Source organism: Pterocles gutturalis, unplaced genomic scaffold (genome assembly GCF_000699245.1).
Source record: "Pterocles gutturalis isolate BGI_N339 unplaced genomic scaffold, ASM69924v1 scaffold3280, whole genome shotgun sequence".
In the NCBI taxonomy this organism is placed as follows: Eukaryota; Metazoa; Chordata; class Aves; order Pterocliformes; family Pteroclidae; genus Pterocles; species Pterocles gutturalis.
Window position 1 is genome coordinate 7,187 of NW_010140474.1, and position 16,601 is coordinate 23,787.

General features: G+C 35.8%; 1 protein-coding gene across 1 annotated transcript; it reads left to right on the forward strand.

Moving 5' to 3' along the window:
- Positions 1 to 209: 209 nt before the first annotated feature.
- ACP1 (acid phosphatase 1, soluble) lies at positions 210 to 8,636 on the forward strand (the record flags this gene model as incomplete). The annotated part of the gene is given in 7 exon segments (XM_010083662.1): positions 210 to 263; positions 266 to 280; positions 1,518 to 1,591; positions 1,870 to 1,983; positions 6,474 to 6,535; positions 7,269 to 7,374; positions 8,279 to 8,636. Coding segments are annotated over 7 exon segments (503 nt in total), but the record flags the coding sequence as incomplete, so codon positions are not given.
- Positions 8,637 to 16,601: the final 7,965 nt, after the last annotated feature.

A 16,601-nucleotide genomic window follows, 5' to 3' on the forward strand; every position in this document is an offset into this window, starting at 1 on the left:
TGACAGCACTAAAGCTTTGCAATCAGTTATGTTTTGTTCCTAACCTTCCACATTTTGAACAAAAAATTTGGAAAATTTATTTTCCTGAGATGTTTTTAGAGCTTGTGTAATTGATTTATTTTTCTGGTGTTTTGGAATTGGTATCTGGAAGCTGCTCTTGACAAGGGTTCTTCAGTGGTCTGGAAGATTTTCTACTACAGGTTGCTAAGTCATTTCATTACCTTGGTTCCACAGTGGTGGTGGCTGTGTTTTGGAATTGTCCAAAAGTTCTTGTTAACAGGTAGGTAGCAATGTAAATGCTTCAGACAAATATTCATTCATATTCTCTAGTAAATAATTAGTTCAGATTTGCCAGTGTGCGGGCAGATAGAAGATAAAGATTATTTGTTGCCATTTAAATTCTGTAATTTTGCCTGATCTTCTGTAATCATGGATTCTTTGTGGAGGAGAAAAAAAAAAGAGCAGTGTGCTTACCCAATACTCCTCCTTTTTATTTTAAGAAGTTATATCTTTTCATATAATAGTATACATTTCAAAAGACTGATGGGTAGAAAAAAAAAAGAGCAGTGTGTTTACCCAATACTCCTTTTTATTTTAAGAAGTTATATCTTTTCATATAATAGTATACATTTCAAAAGACTGATGGGTAGTATAGAATTGTAGAATGGTTTGGGTGGAAAGGGATCTTCAAAGATCATCAAGTTCCAACCCCCTGCCATGGGCAGGGACACCCTCCACTAGCCCAGGTTGCTCAAAGCCTCATCCAGCCTGGCCTTGAACACCTCCAGGGATGGGGCATCCACAGCTTCTCTGGGAAACCTGTTCCAGTGTCTCACTACCCTCATTGTAGAAAAAAACTTCTTCCTTATGTCCAATATAAATCTACCCTCTTTCACTTTAGAACTGTCGCCCCTTGTCCTGTTACTACAGCCCCCTTTAAGTATTGAAAGGCTGCAATAAGATCTCCCCAGTCCTCTTTTCCAGGCTGCACAACCCCAGTTCTCACTCAGAGGTGTTCCAGCCCTCTGACTGTTTTTGTGGCTGCCCTCTGAACCTGCTCCAACCCCTCCATGTCTCGTGCTGGGGACCCCATCTCTGAACGGAGTACTCCAGGTGGGATCTCACCAGAGCAGAGCAGAAGGGGACAATCACCTCCCTCAGCCTGCTGGCCACACTGCTTTTGATGCAGCCCAGGATACGGTTGGCTTTCTGGGCTTCAAGTGCACACTACTGGCTCATATCCAATTTTTTACCAACTGGAATACCCAAGTCCTTCTCCGCAGTCCTTCTCAATCCCTTCATCCCACAGCCTGTATTGATACTGGAGATTGTCCCAACCCAGGTGCAGGACTCTGGGTGTCCACCCTTGCAGAATCTCTTGGGTTATAATAACATAAGCAAACCGAATTCTACTTAAGTAACTTTAACTGGATCAGTGCTGACAAATCCACACAATTATTGATTTTTGTTTGTTTTTAATAATCTGAAAATGTCACTTTGATCTCCTGTTTTTATAGGAAACATTTGTCGCTCTCCAATAGCTGAAGCAGTTTTTAGAAAACTTGTAACTGATGAAAAAGTTGAAAATAAGGTAAGCTATTTATTTCTGTTCCTGCCTAAGAAATAATTGTCTCATAGCCAGTTAGTAGAAATAAGCTGTGAGAAAGGAAACACAAAAATATAAATCTGTTTTTCTGTAGTGGAGGATAGACAGTGCAGCGACATCTACCTATGAAATAGGAAGCCCTCCTGACTATCGAGGACAGAATTGCATGAAGAAGCATGGCATTACCATGAATCATATTGCCAGGCAGGTACTGTACTTTAATTTTCTTTAAATATGTGTATGTATTTGTTTTGTTGTTACAGTGGATGACAGACAGTGCTGCCGTTTCAGACTGGAACGTGGGGCGCTCCCCAGATGCAAGGGCTTTAAGCTGTCTAAGAAATCATGACATTCAGACAGTACATAAAGCACGGCAGGTAGAAGAGAGTATATTTTCTTTCTTATTCATACCCATTCTTTGTTTAGCCCTAACCATTACAGTCACAGAAGGCATTTGACCAGTGCATGGTTAAGCATCAAGTAATAAGTACTATGTGCAGTTTTTTGAAGGACTCCAAAGTGACCTAACTCTTCTAGTTGAGGTTAGTGAGTTTCTTGTTAAAGCTTCCTTGGAAGTATAATTAGGAAGCATTGGAATGGTTTCTGCATTATAGAAAAATCTTGCTTTTAAATGTTTTGAATTTTGGTCATTTTTATGAAACATTTTCTTAATACTTTTTAAAAATTGACTTACTCTAGTAATCTGGGATACTTCTTTCAGCAAGGAATATTCCTTTTTTAGTGGATTCAAAGCAAAGTAGAATAGCTGTTCACCCATCACAAAAAGCTTCTTCTCTTGCATGAAGATCTTTTAAAAGAATTTAGAGTGCTAAATTAGAACAAAAGCACTGAAACCTGAGATTAGTAGCACAGTTGGTGGTAACTTAGAGGAAAACATACCCTTAAAGCATTCTTAAGTCAAAGACAGGTTTGTCACTTAGAGAAATCCTCTAAGTTTTACCAAAACTCATCTTGATTTTCATCACAAAAGAACTTACATTTCCATGCTACGTTCTAGAGAGATTGCAAATAAATGTATCTGCGTCTATTTAAATAATTCAGGCACTCAAATAAATGCACATAACTTACTTTAGTTAACTATTCTCTGGGTATAAGATATTCCTTTAGGACTTGACCTTTACTTAGCTTGAGTTTATGCCACCAGTTATTGTACTGACAAAAAGATCAAGTAGTCTTGTTATTATCTTCTGTTTCAGTTCCCTTCAGAATTTTGCTAGACCTTACTGAGGTCGTATTTACTTTCTTCACTTTCAAAGACTACATGTTTAGTTTTTTAACTTTTTAAAATAAATACCATCAATTAGTCAGTTGCCCTCTGCTGACCTTTCCTGATGCTAATCTCTGTTATATACTAAGACAAACAGGGTTGAGCACAGCCTTGCTTCAGATTTTCAATGTTTTACTATTAGAATAATTGCTAGAAAAAGTCTGTTGTGATCTTTTCCTGTTACAAGCTCTGGATTTACTGCTTCCATACAGCGTTGTCAGTATACAAGCTAAATGGTACTGAAACTAATCATCAGTGTTTCAGGCACAGTACTGTAAAAATGTTTGTATTCTTAAATGATAAGCCTTGGAAACTTGAGAACTGTTCTTGGGTATTACTGGAGTGGTTTATGAGAAGTTAAACTAAAGCAAAGCATACAAAACCAGTTGATCCTTTGCCTTGAAACAAAACTCTATATCCTCCTGTGGCAGAGAGCATGAAAACACTTTAATGAAGACATATGCGTATGCATTCTGCCAAATGAAGTGATTTTTTAAAGCAGAAGAGACTAAACTGTTATATATAGAGGGAGAGAAAATTAAGAAGATTGAGACAATGAAATGAAAGACCAAAAGGATGAAAATTTGTCTTTAAACATCCCAATACAAGCAGTTTCTTTTCTAAAGAAAATTTTCAAATCCTTGAACTACAGGTAACTGTTCATTGTGCACTGATCTTAACTATGTAACTCTTAATTTTTATTTTTTTTTTCAAACTTCTGTCAAATGGTCTCTGCTGATTCTCTAAACTGTAGATCTGATATGGTCTCGTAGTACTTCTGGAAAGAGAGGGACTCGTCAGCTAGCATAGGACTTGTCAGAGTGGTCAGGCTAGTACAAATGGAAGTGTATTTGTTTCACTATTAGAAGAAATCTCAAGGACAGAATTTTGTGTGTAACTTGTTTTAGAACAAACTAAGAAAGATTTAATACAGAAGTTGAAGAAATAGAGAGGAGGGATTTGTCTTCTGTTGCCTTCGAAATACTGTCATAAGATGACAACCTCATGCAATTATCCTCTTCACTCCTGTGGAAAACTGTTACCCACCCAGCGAAAGGCACTTTCTCTCATGTAATTTTGTGCATAATTATGATAATCATCGATTGCATCTTTTTTTTATTCAAAACTGACATACAAGAATGATTTATGTAAGAGAGAGTGTTAAATTGGTTACATCCTACTGTTGTATTGATTGTCTTAGTGAATTTTAAGTGAAAAGTGAAGTATAAAAATAAATGTATATATGTATATATATAAAATACAGAGTTTATTAACATTTTAACAAGATTTTAGTTGATAGTAGTTGATGGTTGCAGTATGTTTATGCACCTGTTGAAATTCTCTAAGCTCTTAGTTTTCGTGCAGGAAACTGATGGGTATTAATCAGTTTCACTTTTATTCATGCTGTGGCCAGAATTGATTTCTGTATGACTCATACTGTGCGTTTGCCTTAAATATGAAATTTAGATTAGAGGATGGTTGTATTAAACACTGTTTCACAACTAGATAAATTTGAGGTCTACTGCCTCTCTTCAGTTTTTAGACAGAGAAAAGGCAATTTCCCTTCTGTAAACAAAGGGAAATGTTTAACAAATAAATGGGAATGATAATGTATTTATCCATTTATGGTCTTTACATTAACAAATGTATATAGCCATTATTAAAGTTATTATTTGTGTGTGTGTAGTTCCATCCAAAGCTGACTACTTAAGCTCTCCACTTCTCAAAATGTACATAGATTTTTATGTTCTCAATTTCTTCCCCCAAAATACTAGTTTTCATAGTTTTGAGGAATATCTTCAGTTCACTGGAGTTTGCTTAATTAACCTTTTTGTATCTGATATTACTGTCTGGGCTTAAGAGCGCAAGCCAACCAGTAATCTTGTTTTTAGGGCTGCATTTGCAACTGTGTTAGTGCTGGTTCATAGGGTAATAACTGTCAAGTTGTCAAGTATACAGAGAGTGTGGGAAGTGTGGCAGTTGTGGTTTTCCTTTTCACTGTTTTCTATTTTATTCTTACATTTGTCTGTACTACAGGGAAGTCTATGCCCATGTATTTTCATAGGGGCCAGTGTTCAGCTGTGTAGAGCGATCAGAAGAAGCTTGTAGAGGTACAGCTTAGAGTTGCCAGGAAAACAGAGCTATTTCCACTCCAAAAATATTTTCGTAGGTCAAAGGCACTGCATGAATACAGCAAATGTTTTTACAGTGAAAATAAACAAGTCTGCATTAGTTTTCACCATTAACCCTTTTTTTCAAATTTTCAAATGCTGCCCCACCCCTAACCCCTGCCCACCCCTTCAGTTCTCCTTGAGTGGAATATTTCATTTACGGCTTTAGTTTGGTGATAATTTCTGTAGATCTTTTCTTATGCCCTGTTATGGGAACTTAATCAGTATTCACTGTTTGCACAAAAATTAAGTGGATTTTTTGCCATCTAAAACTTTTTTTAATATGTAAATAATTTTTACAAGTTAAAACTCTGACTTACAGTATAATGTGTTTTGCCTTTTTGTCTGTTCACTTGCTTACTCCTCTAGCCCATCCTTCCCAGAGATGCCTGCCAGAAAAACCTGTACTGAAAAAACTTTCCAAATTTCTTGGTCATGATGCTACTCACAGGACTATGTGTGAAATCCAGTCTTAATGTGAACTCATTATATATTTTATTCCAGTTATTCATCTTCATTATGGACATTTGGTTCAGATACCTTCCACTAGCATACTGTGCATTGTGGGCATGGTCTGGGAAGATTTTACCCTAAGCTAAGGCTTAAATGTAAACTGAAATATAATTATACTGGTAAAAATCTGCAGCCATCCTTATTCCAATACAGATAACATTAGACCTTATGTTGGTGGTTTATCTACAATGTTTGCCTACCTGATTCTGAACTTGGATCTCTGAATTTAGTTAGTATTCATGTTCAGGAGTCAGTAAGGTACAGGAAAGAAAAGGAACAGATGGTATGATGGTAGGAAGATGTACAGTAGTTCCCCAGATTTTTTTACATCATACCGTAAGTTTTGTGAACTTGGCCTAAAATACTGTGAATGCATTTGTTTTTAAGAGATTGTAACTCATACCATCATACTTCAGCTTTGAATGTCACTTGGTATCTTTTTCTGTGTAGTGTGACAAATTTCTAGATTGGAAATACTAAAACTGATTCCAGGTTACCTACATCTTTGTTTTCTCATGGAGAAAGTAATTTGTCTACATATTTATTACATAGTTTCCATGACTGGAAACCTGCTTTAGTTTTAGTAACTGGAAAGGATTAGAAATTTCCCATGTAACAGTGTTCTAAGTTGATAAATTGTATGTTAAAAATATTGGTAAAATAGCTAACTTGGATTTTTTTGTGGAAAACTTGCAGAAATGAGTAAATAATCATAGCAGAGTATATTTAAAATGCCTTAAGTTATTGTAAAATTTGATGAAGGTACACAGTTTTATTCTTTCTACCTGTGTCTCTTTCAATAAATCAGAACTACAAAATTTGAAAATACGTTTTTTTCCCCCTTTTTATAAATCAAATGCTGTTTGTAGGCTAAAGCACATATTTTTAATTCTAGGTTACTAAAGAAGATTTCCAGACCTTTGATTATATACTTTGCATGGATGAGAGCAATCTCAGGTAATGTATGAAGAAATGGAACAAATTCATATGGATTACTTGTAGTGGTGTCTCATAAGTCATTTTGAAGACAGATGTCATGTTTTACTGCTTCGCTTGTCTTGTATTTTTTTGGTTTTGGTGTTTTATTTTGTATGTGTGTGAATGGTATCCTAATAGATGAATTCTTCACTTCTAATAAGTTTAATGCGCTAGAACTCAGTGGTTTGTTCGTGAGTGGCATGTATCACATAGGAATGAAATGGAAACTTACTTTTGTATTAACAATTTATCTTTTGTTTTAACAATTTATATGATATGAGCTGTAGAGCAGAAGAAATGTCACAGCTCTAATAGGGGTATTGCCACTGCTACACTTAACGATTCACCTTAAACTTGCACCCACTTCAACCATTTTCTCTGGGAAGGCCTATTCGTAACACTAGGAGGGCAAGCTGATTCCCAGGTCTTGACAGAATGCATCTCTTCCATCAGAAGAGGAAGATTTGGGACATACCATTAAATGGTAAGCCAAAAACCTTGAAGAAAATGGTTAGACTTTTTTTTTTTTTTTATAATAAAAGGCTACAACAAGAAAAAAAATAGCAGCAGCATAGAGAGTCCACAGAATTGACTGAGTCCAGATGCATATGATTTTCCTGTGTTCTCTAGAAACGGTCATAAGTATCTGATGCTGATGCCAAAGAAGTTCTGAAGAAAAATTCATGGGAAAATTTTATTTTCTCTTCTGCAGAGATCTGAAAAGGAAAAGCAACCAAGTTCAAGACTGCAAGGCCAAAATCGAACTGCTTGGAAGTTATGATCCACAGAAACAACTTATCATTGAAGATCCATACTATGTATGTGTATGAAATTCTTTGGGTGGCTTGATCAAAAATTGTGTATGTCTGGTATATAATCTTTCCAGGTTCCACAGTTGACATGTGACACATAATTTGATGTTATATAAAGCCAAGTGTAAACATTTTTTTTTTAAAGTACTTAACTAAACAATATAAATTATTGGGATAGGAAAGGAAGGGAAAACATGCCTTTATGCTTATAAGAATTATTTAAATTTAAATAATGCAATGCACCTATATTTTCAGTATTGGGTGAAACCCTCAGTCAGCCTCCTTTCAAAGAGGATGTTATCAGGAAGGAGAGAGACAAAGACATGGACAGAGATGGTAAAAGAAGTTGAATAATATCAGCCAAGCGCAACCAATTAGATTAAGATTCTTCAGTTTAGGAAAGAGAAGTGGATGAATGTATGGTAGGGTTCTATAAAATTGTGATATAATGGGAGAAGGTGAATAAGTTACATTATCCAATAAGTAGAGAATATTAAATGAATTAGTGGGAAGTGGGTTAAAAAAAATAAAAAAAGAGGTATTTTGGGTTTATTCCATCCAGTACTTCATTAAACTGTGAAACTCAACGTGATAGGTTACTGTGAACGTAAAGCAAAAAAAGAAAAGGCTTATAAGAGCTCAAAAGGTGAATGGAAGAAATATGTAAACAAAAGTTCATCCAGGACTGTTGAGTGCAACGTTAGTGTTTGGCTGTGAAAATTCCTGAGCTGCAGGTAGTTCAAATTAGGCAGAAATATGCAAAAACTATCACCAAGTATTTGCACTGTTCTTATCCTTTCCTAATGTCAGTTCTTTGCCATTACTGACAGTGGGAAACTAGTTTGCCGAGAATTTTTTGTTTGAGCCAGTATTGCTGTTCTTACGTTCTTTTTCCTCTGTTCTTTTCTAGGGGAATGAAAAGGACTTTGAAACTGTTTACGAGCAGTGTGTTAGATGCTGTAAAGCATTTTTGGAGAAGCCTCATTAATGCTTCATCATTTTATTTCTAAAAGAAAATCATTAGCTTCTCCTGAAATATGTAAGATTTACTTGATTGGTGTATTTAAACTGTAAAATTATGCCTCAGGAGGTCCAGAACTTTTTTAGTTTAATTTTATATTTTAGCTTTTCTGTCATCTAATTAAAAATATATATAAAAGTTCTAATTGGATTAGATTATCATTTTGTCACACATCAATGTAATAATAAAGTATATAATTCAGAATAAATTTATCTGTAAACTCTTCCAGTGCTTTCTCACAAGCACTGACAGAGTAATGTCTTGCTTCTTTATGTGCTATACTAACTAAACTGAGGTATTCTCATTGTGCCCTTAGTGAGTTAATTTAAATCAACTTTCAGTGGGAGTCTGCGGGATAGTAGTTCATGTATGATAACTTAGGCGTGTCATCCTAAGTATCATTAGACAACCTTTGGACTGAAGCTGTTTCATATTGAGCCTGCTAGACTAAAATAACTGCCTGCCCCCGGACAGATATTGCTCTTAGCACTGTTTCAAAGCTTAAGCAAGCAAAACCTGTGCGTGTCATCAGGTTCCTGTGAGAATGGGTTTTTATATGAGTTTAAATGCTCAGTTATTCAAAGCAGAAACCAGTTCTGTTCAGGTACACATTTTTATACTCATTAAGATGAACTCAGTTCAGAAGTACTTATTGATGTTAATAGAACTTCTCTGGCTAGTCTTCCTCTGGTCTTGTGGTCAATTCCTAGCACACTGATACAAGTCCACGCAACATAGCATTTACTCTGAGGACAAACACATTGGGTGAAAGGCTAAATGTTAAATGTACATTTTGTATCACACAGTAGTAAAATACTCAAATACATGCAATATAATCAATGAGAAATTTGCTATAATCCTAGTTCCTATGTGAGTGTCGGACAACATTTTCAGATTTACTCAGGAGAACTGATAGCCTGTCAGAAGTGTTCTTTGAGAGTATAGTTCAACCTGAAGACAGTCTGTCTGTAATGTAATACAAAGTTAACAGAAGGCCAGTAAATAGAAAGTGCTGCTCTTGGACAAAAATTGAATGCTTTGTAAAAATCCATGCCTGTTTGAACATCACCTTTCATTTCTGCTTTAGAAATGTAAATCTACTGAGATCAGTAATGTAATGGATAGCATGATAATTTTCCTAATTTCAATAATACCAACATTGATGTGAATTAGCATTAACACATTATCTGTAAAAACTGGATCTGTAAAACTTGCTTTCTTATTTAGCCTTGTTTTTGCCTCTGTCTGCCTTCCAAACTAGTAGAATAGCTTCAGTATTTGTCACCCACTCTCCCTTCTGGGAGAGGGATGCATTTCAAGAGAGGACCCCATTACACCCAGGGAAGGAGGAATCCTGGTGTCACTCTGCATATGCTGCAGCCTGCACAACAGTGATTAAGTTTCCTGGGACTCCTGCTGTAGAATAGCTGTGTTTGTGTTAGTGAGGTTTGTTTTGTGTTAAAATTTCCATCAGATGTAAAACTTAAGACACCTGCTTACAAAAAGGCAAGTGGTAGATGGAACGCTTAAATACAGAAATTGGCATCTTTGTGCATTATTGCATTACCAGTAGTTCTAAAGAACAGGCAAGGAATTTGCAAGTTAATAGCTGTTTCACTTCAGGGGCAAAGAGTAATGTATATAATATTTTAGGTCAGATTGAGCACTGACTCTAGAAAAAAAAATATTTTCCATTTCTTTTATGAATGTACAGAAATTATTGCATTACCAGTAGTTCTAACTTCTAAAGAACAGGCAAGGAATTTGCAAGTTAATAGCTGTTTCACTTCAGGGGCAAAGAGTAATGTATATAATATTTTAGGTCAGATTGAGCACTGACTCTAGAAAAAAAAATATTTTCCATTTCTTTTATGAATGGCTTTGACAAAACAAATGACGGAAAATGATGGGCAGTTAGGGACAAACCATCTTAAATGTGGTTTTATGTACTAACCTCAGAAGTGTTTAGGTGTATTCTAATGCTATTTTTTTTGCCAGAATGACCATTCAAAATACTCCAGTGAAAAGTAAAATAACTCAGAAGATTGAGAATGTGATGGTTTGTGCTTTCCCATTCAAGGCTGAGCAGGAATTGAACCTATAGTTTCCTACGTATTAAAGTTAAGATTTAAAAGTCTTAAATCTTTATCTTCGAGTTACTGGAATAACAGAAAGGAGATTAAAGGGTATGGTGGTTAACCTTCACTAGGCTTAGGAATCTTCCTGTAAAGTGATACTAAGTCAAAACTATTTGTGTTAAATTCAGTTCAGATTTTATAAGTTTCGGCCTTGAGGTATATTTTCAGGAAGTAATCTGTTGCCTAAATAATTCACTAGCTCTACTAGGAGGAAAAAGCTGATTGATTGATTTTATCCTCAGTGGGTTTCTTTTGGAGGAGGGGAAGGAGAGCACCATGGTATTTAAAAGAATTTGTAGAATACAGAACAGGAATTGCTGTCAGGAAGGACAGTGGCACAGTACTGTTATTTGGGTTCCAAGTGAAACAGTAAACATAGGATTAATACACAAATTGTGCATCATACAGATGACTAAGCTCATACAGATTTAAAATATCACTCATGAAAAATGTAATGTTGAATGAAAAAAATGTAGAACTGACTCCTTCGCCCTCTCCCCAACCATGGATTGTTTTTGTTTAGGTAGTAAGCTTATACCCAAGACTAAATAAAAAAAATCTGCTATATTATAGTTGTATCTTCTGTCAAAGCACGCTGACTTCTGCTAAATCTAGAGAAAACTTCCACTGGATTAATGTATCTATATCCATTTATTAAGTCATTAAATAAATTGTTGTTTTCCTTTTACAAGGACACTTTCTAGCAAGTTTTTATTTAACCAGATTTCAGGTGTCCTACTACTAAAAGAAAGACATATTAATTTAAACTCCCATGTTAAATAATATGCTGTGATTGGATTTCAGTCAGTGGAACCACAGAGAAGCACAGAGTTCTAGCCACATGTTTGCTGCAGATGAGCAGCTAGGTGAATCCTGTAGCAGTAGATTAACTACCAATTTTTTGGTTGCATGTATTCCTTCCATTGAGAAATTAAACCTTAGCATTTAGTGATCACCGACAGCAAATAAGAAGTAAGTACTTCTCCCTTACTAAATACAGCCATGTTCTAGGATGGGATTTCATACTTCTGACATTTTTTTTCTTGTTTCTTCTGAAGAGCTAGATGCTGAAGGCTCTTAAGTGTGAATTTCAACAATCCCAGCTCCTAGCTATTTCTCAGGGTAGGGAGGGGTGTGTTTGATTTTGTTTCTACATTTTGTGGTTTGAATTGAGGATAAAATGTAAGCTAAAGGCCAGTATTAAGATAAAAGTACACAGATCACACATACATATTTTCTTCCTATTTGAGCCATTTTATTATGACAACTGGATTTAATATCTGGTTTAAGGAAGAAAGGGAAATGGGTATCAAAGCTTGAGTAAAGTGTTCACTGACTCCTTAAAAATTTCACTATACTAAAATGATTTATTGGGCATTTACTGATTATATTGCTTTGCAGTATCATGGATAGACTGCAGGGTGGTTTTTTTTGGGAAAAAAAAAACCAAAACAACCATTTGTCATTAAAAAGATTCAAATTTATAATGCTGTGGAGAATTGGAGCAGCCTGGTGGTCTGGGCATTTTGTGGGATTGGAACACACAGATCTGTCCATCCTCACAAATCCACCGAGAGTGTCCAAATCACTGGACTTCTCTGAGGTGGGTGTACCTTTTTTTCTTACTCTAGTGAACTCTTATTGGAAAGAGGTGTAAATGTGGATAAATGATAGTACCTACTGGAATTTATCTGGATTCAGTGAACAGAAAGTAAACTGAGAACAACTTAATACCAAACACTTTATTACTTACGCTTGTTATTTACAGTATTTACATATTGCACGTTCGCTGGAATGTTTTATACATTTATTATATAAAGTAAATTAATGGCAGGTTGTGTTTGTGTACAAAATCCATGCTCCACTGTCCCAAAAAAATATGTGTACTTGGAATTACGTTCCTGTTTGTCATGCAATTTGTACTCCTAGGGTACAATGTGACCCCAATGCAAGTCTGTTTTAACCAAACTTTTAAAAAATTGCATAAGCATGAAGGATATCAAGTGACCACAACTACTGTGGAGCAGATCTTTTAGTTCTAGATATACAAACAAACATTCCTTAAAATTGTAGAATTAAGCAACAGAACATCAATTTTCTTGGTGAAATATTTGTGTTTACATAATTTTTGGCAGCATTACACATCAGTTGTAAGGTGTGTTTTTAAGTATGGAGTGTTAAGTACTACTGGCAGTTATGCTACTGTAAAGAATCTGCAAACTGTTGATAACATACAAAATGCATGTTAAAAGAATTATGGGAAGTAATCTGTCAATCTGCAAAAATAAATCTCTTGTTCACAATGGAATATGTTATAAAGGTAATAAGTTCTATTTCCCTGTTGGTTTCCAAGGCACTTCTCTTGGTTCTTGGTGTTTCTTTTCATCGTAATAACATCTGGTGGATAAAAAGAAAAATGAAAATTGCTTTTCATCATTTCGTACTCACATACATGTGCTTAAGAATGTACTTATCGTATTGTAAAGTAAGTAAAACTGGAGAATTCAGTAGTAACTTTGGAAAGATGCAGTAGTGCATTTCCGATTTAGCTCAGTTTAGTTCATATCAGCCTGACTGCTAAATTACTGGTTTGTTTGTTAATCAAGCCTGAAATTTTGGAAGGTGTCCCTTTTCATGCTGGTTCATTTTTGGGAGACAGATTTGGAAAATACAGTTCTACCTATGCAAAATGTGCTCATAGTTACATTTAACCTGTTCCTATGAGTGCAGCTGTGAAGTCAAAAAGTGACTAAACCTCACGGATAGTATTAACAGATTGCCAATTTCTGTTGGAATGCCTTGGTGTCAGGAAGCTGTTGATACGATTCCCAGTAATATAAATCTGACAAGGTAATTTTTGAAGGATCTAGGAAAGAATTGATGTTTCGTCGGGCCCATTAGTGAAGAAACTTAGACTCATACAAACAAGAAACAAATAGAAGTAACTTTCTGAGATTCGGTCATAAAAGTATAGCCCCTGGGATGGGCAAACTCTGAGGCAACACAAACTCAGTAACAGCTGCAGTGGTTCCATTTGCTGCCCCTTCTATTAACTCTGAAAGAATAGTTTTCTTGGAATGAAATCAAAACCATTTATATGGTATCAAAATCACTGATACGAAATTATAGGTTTCCACATTGCTTATGTATATATGTTGTCTCTATTCTAGAAATGTTATTTCAAAGGTTGAGCAGTGAAGGTTTCCATGACCCCTTCCCCTCAGAGCTTTAAGCCTTCTGATAAAATGTAATGTAACATCTCTCTGTATACATATCTAGAAATCCATCCTCTTTCCAGGAACGTCCGAGTTTGTTTTCTGCAACCACATTTTCTAGACAGGTGACCAGCAAATGCTGCAAGTCTCTCTACCCAGCTTCACATGTTCGTAAGACAACCTGTTAATGCCCTTATTTTGAAGTAAAAAATGCACCATGTCTTTTAGTCAACAGGAACTGCACAGGTGAAAGACACTGCTCTTACATGCGAACAGATTCAGCTGAAGCTCGTGTGTTTCAGAGACACCAAAAGTCTGTGGGAAATAAAAAACAGTGGTTCTCTGATACTAGAGTTCTGCTGACGCCATTTTTCACAGTTAAAACTTCCACATTGTCTGGACATATGTAACTGTCTTTGCCATGATCAGTGTGAATTCTCTGATATTTTGAGTTTCTCTACATTTTCTACTGCTTAAATATAATTTGTAATAGAATAATTTGAATGCAAAGTCAGTCAGACTTGCCATAATCCATGGGAAATCAAGCTATTGGTGCATACAGAAATACTTGTTGGTAGTATTTAAACATTTAGTCTTGAATTTTTTAAAAGCTATTAGGAAATGTAATAATGTTACAGAAAAGCTTCATGTAATTTAGTTTTTTTCTGACTATGCAGATAGGGCAAATACTATTTTTTTTAATATCCTTTCTTGGAGGGGAAATTGACATAAATTTTCCTTGTTTTGCATTTTCATCTAGCTTATTTTCTGTATGTATGCCCCTACTGTGCTGTATTTCAGCTGTGATGTTTAAAAGAAACAAATTAACGTGCTTTTGGTTTGATCAGTGTGTGGTACGACTGACAAGTTCTAACACTGAGAATGTAATAAATACTTTTTTCATTACTGATACCAATGGCAATATGCAACTCGCTAAGGGTGAAAAACTGGAAGTGAATAGGGTGCTCGTTTGTCATCTTACCTACACCTGCTTTTGTATAGATGCCTGATCAAAAGCTGTGAGTCTTAGATTCCCATTGCTCAGCTAAATTACAGGTTTCTAAATCCCTGGCATTTTCAGAAACCCTTTAAAAGGCCCCAGATTTTCTTCATACACTTTATAGTATATAAAGCTCATTTTCTCTGCTTAGCCTGAGATTCCTACTCCTTGCACAAGTCTTGTATTTATTACTGTAAAACTTTGTGTCAGTAGTTTTGTTTTGTTCATTTGAAATAACTGTAGAAACAAAGTTAAAAATACATAAATACTTGTCACTACAGTAATTAGAAGAAATCTTCAAAAAGTGTGTGATCATACGTGACAATGCCCTTGAACTACTCCATACGGTACAAGGAGGCTGTAAACATGTTGTGAGATCAGTGTTGGCCTCTAGCAAACACTTCAAGAACAGGTAATGGAAAAGGGAGGGCAGCAACACTAACACCTGCAGTTTCCAAACAAAAGCGGTAAAATCTGTATGGCTGTAGCCAGAGTGATTGCGACAAATGCTGTCAAAGAGGCCAGATTTTCAGTTTTCTCACCATCTGTCACAGGAAATCCACAGGATCTGAATTGGAAACTTCAGGTAAAGACGTCAGGAATCTTGTTCCTGACATTTTTTACCTGCCGCAGATATGGACAGCATAATGGTTGTTGGATGTGTCTGCATGGGGTGGAGCAAAGCAAGCATGGAACTATTAGGAAACTGGGAGAAAAATGAGGCTGAACAATAGAACGAAAGAGAGCATCAAGAACGGGGCTCTAGCATAGCTGTGTTGAACATGAGAAGGTGTTACAGCACAAAGCTAGTCAGAGATGGTGCCAGTGGCAACCAGGCAACATGGCCTGGGTTGGTGACTGGAAAAAAAAAAAGGTCTACTAAGTGATGAGCAGTACAAATATGCTGCTCTGGCTTCACTCATGCAATCTCAACAAGTAAAAGGGCGATTACTGGGCTTCTGCACTGGTTGTATCTGTGGGACAGGGAAATGTGAACATACACTCTAAAACAAAAAGATGGAGCCCAGTTACATATGTGCAGGACAAATGAGAAACAGGGAAGGCTCCGTAAGAGGGGTGGATGTGTGTGATACAATGTCTTAGGTATGTACTGACAGTAATTGGTGCCTAATTCCTGTTTTTGCATCTTATTTTCTTGTTTGATCTGAGCACTGAGATCCAATGTTGTGTGTGCTTTAAAGCTATGATAGTCCAAAATGCATTTTTAAGTACAAATAAAAACCAAAAAGATCCTTTTTTCTTTTTCTTCCCCTCAAATTTCTCTCTAAACATTTACAGATGTCCATGGATCTGAAAAATGCACCAAAACTACTAGTTTCCCAAAGTATCAAAAGGCAATAATTCATCTATAGCCCAGCCCACTCATAAGCCTCCAATGAAATGAAAATCAACTACTGAGCAAAACAGGAAATGTAATTTGCTGGGGAAAAAAAGTCGGTGTGGATAATTAAAAATGTGTTATTTTACTAGTTTATAATATAGGATTTTAAAAATTCTAAATTCTACTTGGGAATTTAGACCTTTGCGGAGTAGGACCATGTAAGAAATTTCTGTTATCTAATATTCAGGAGTTAGTCTGAGTTTTAGAACTGATACAACTAGTAGCCTTATGGCAGAAACCAGAAGTGTTTACCTATTGCCAGGCTGTAAATAAACTCTTCTTACACTAGAGAGCCGTCTGAAATAAGGAATGGCTTTGAAATCTTGTCTTGCTATGTATTAGTGGTACTGTGTTCAAAAATTTGAAACTTCTTGAAAATACCTTGGACTAATGATAATTATACACTTTGTGCAGAAGAAGGACGGCTTGGTAAGTGGAAAAATACAAAAAGAACCCA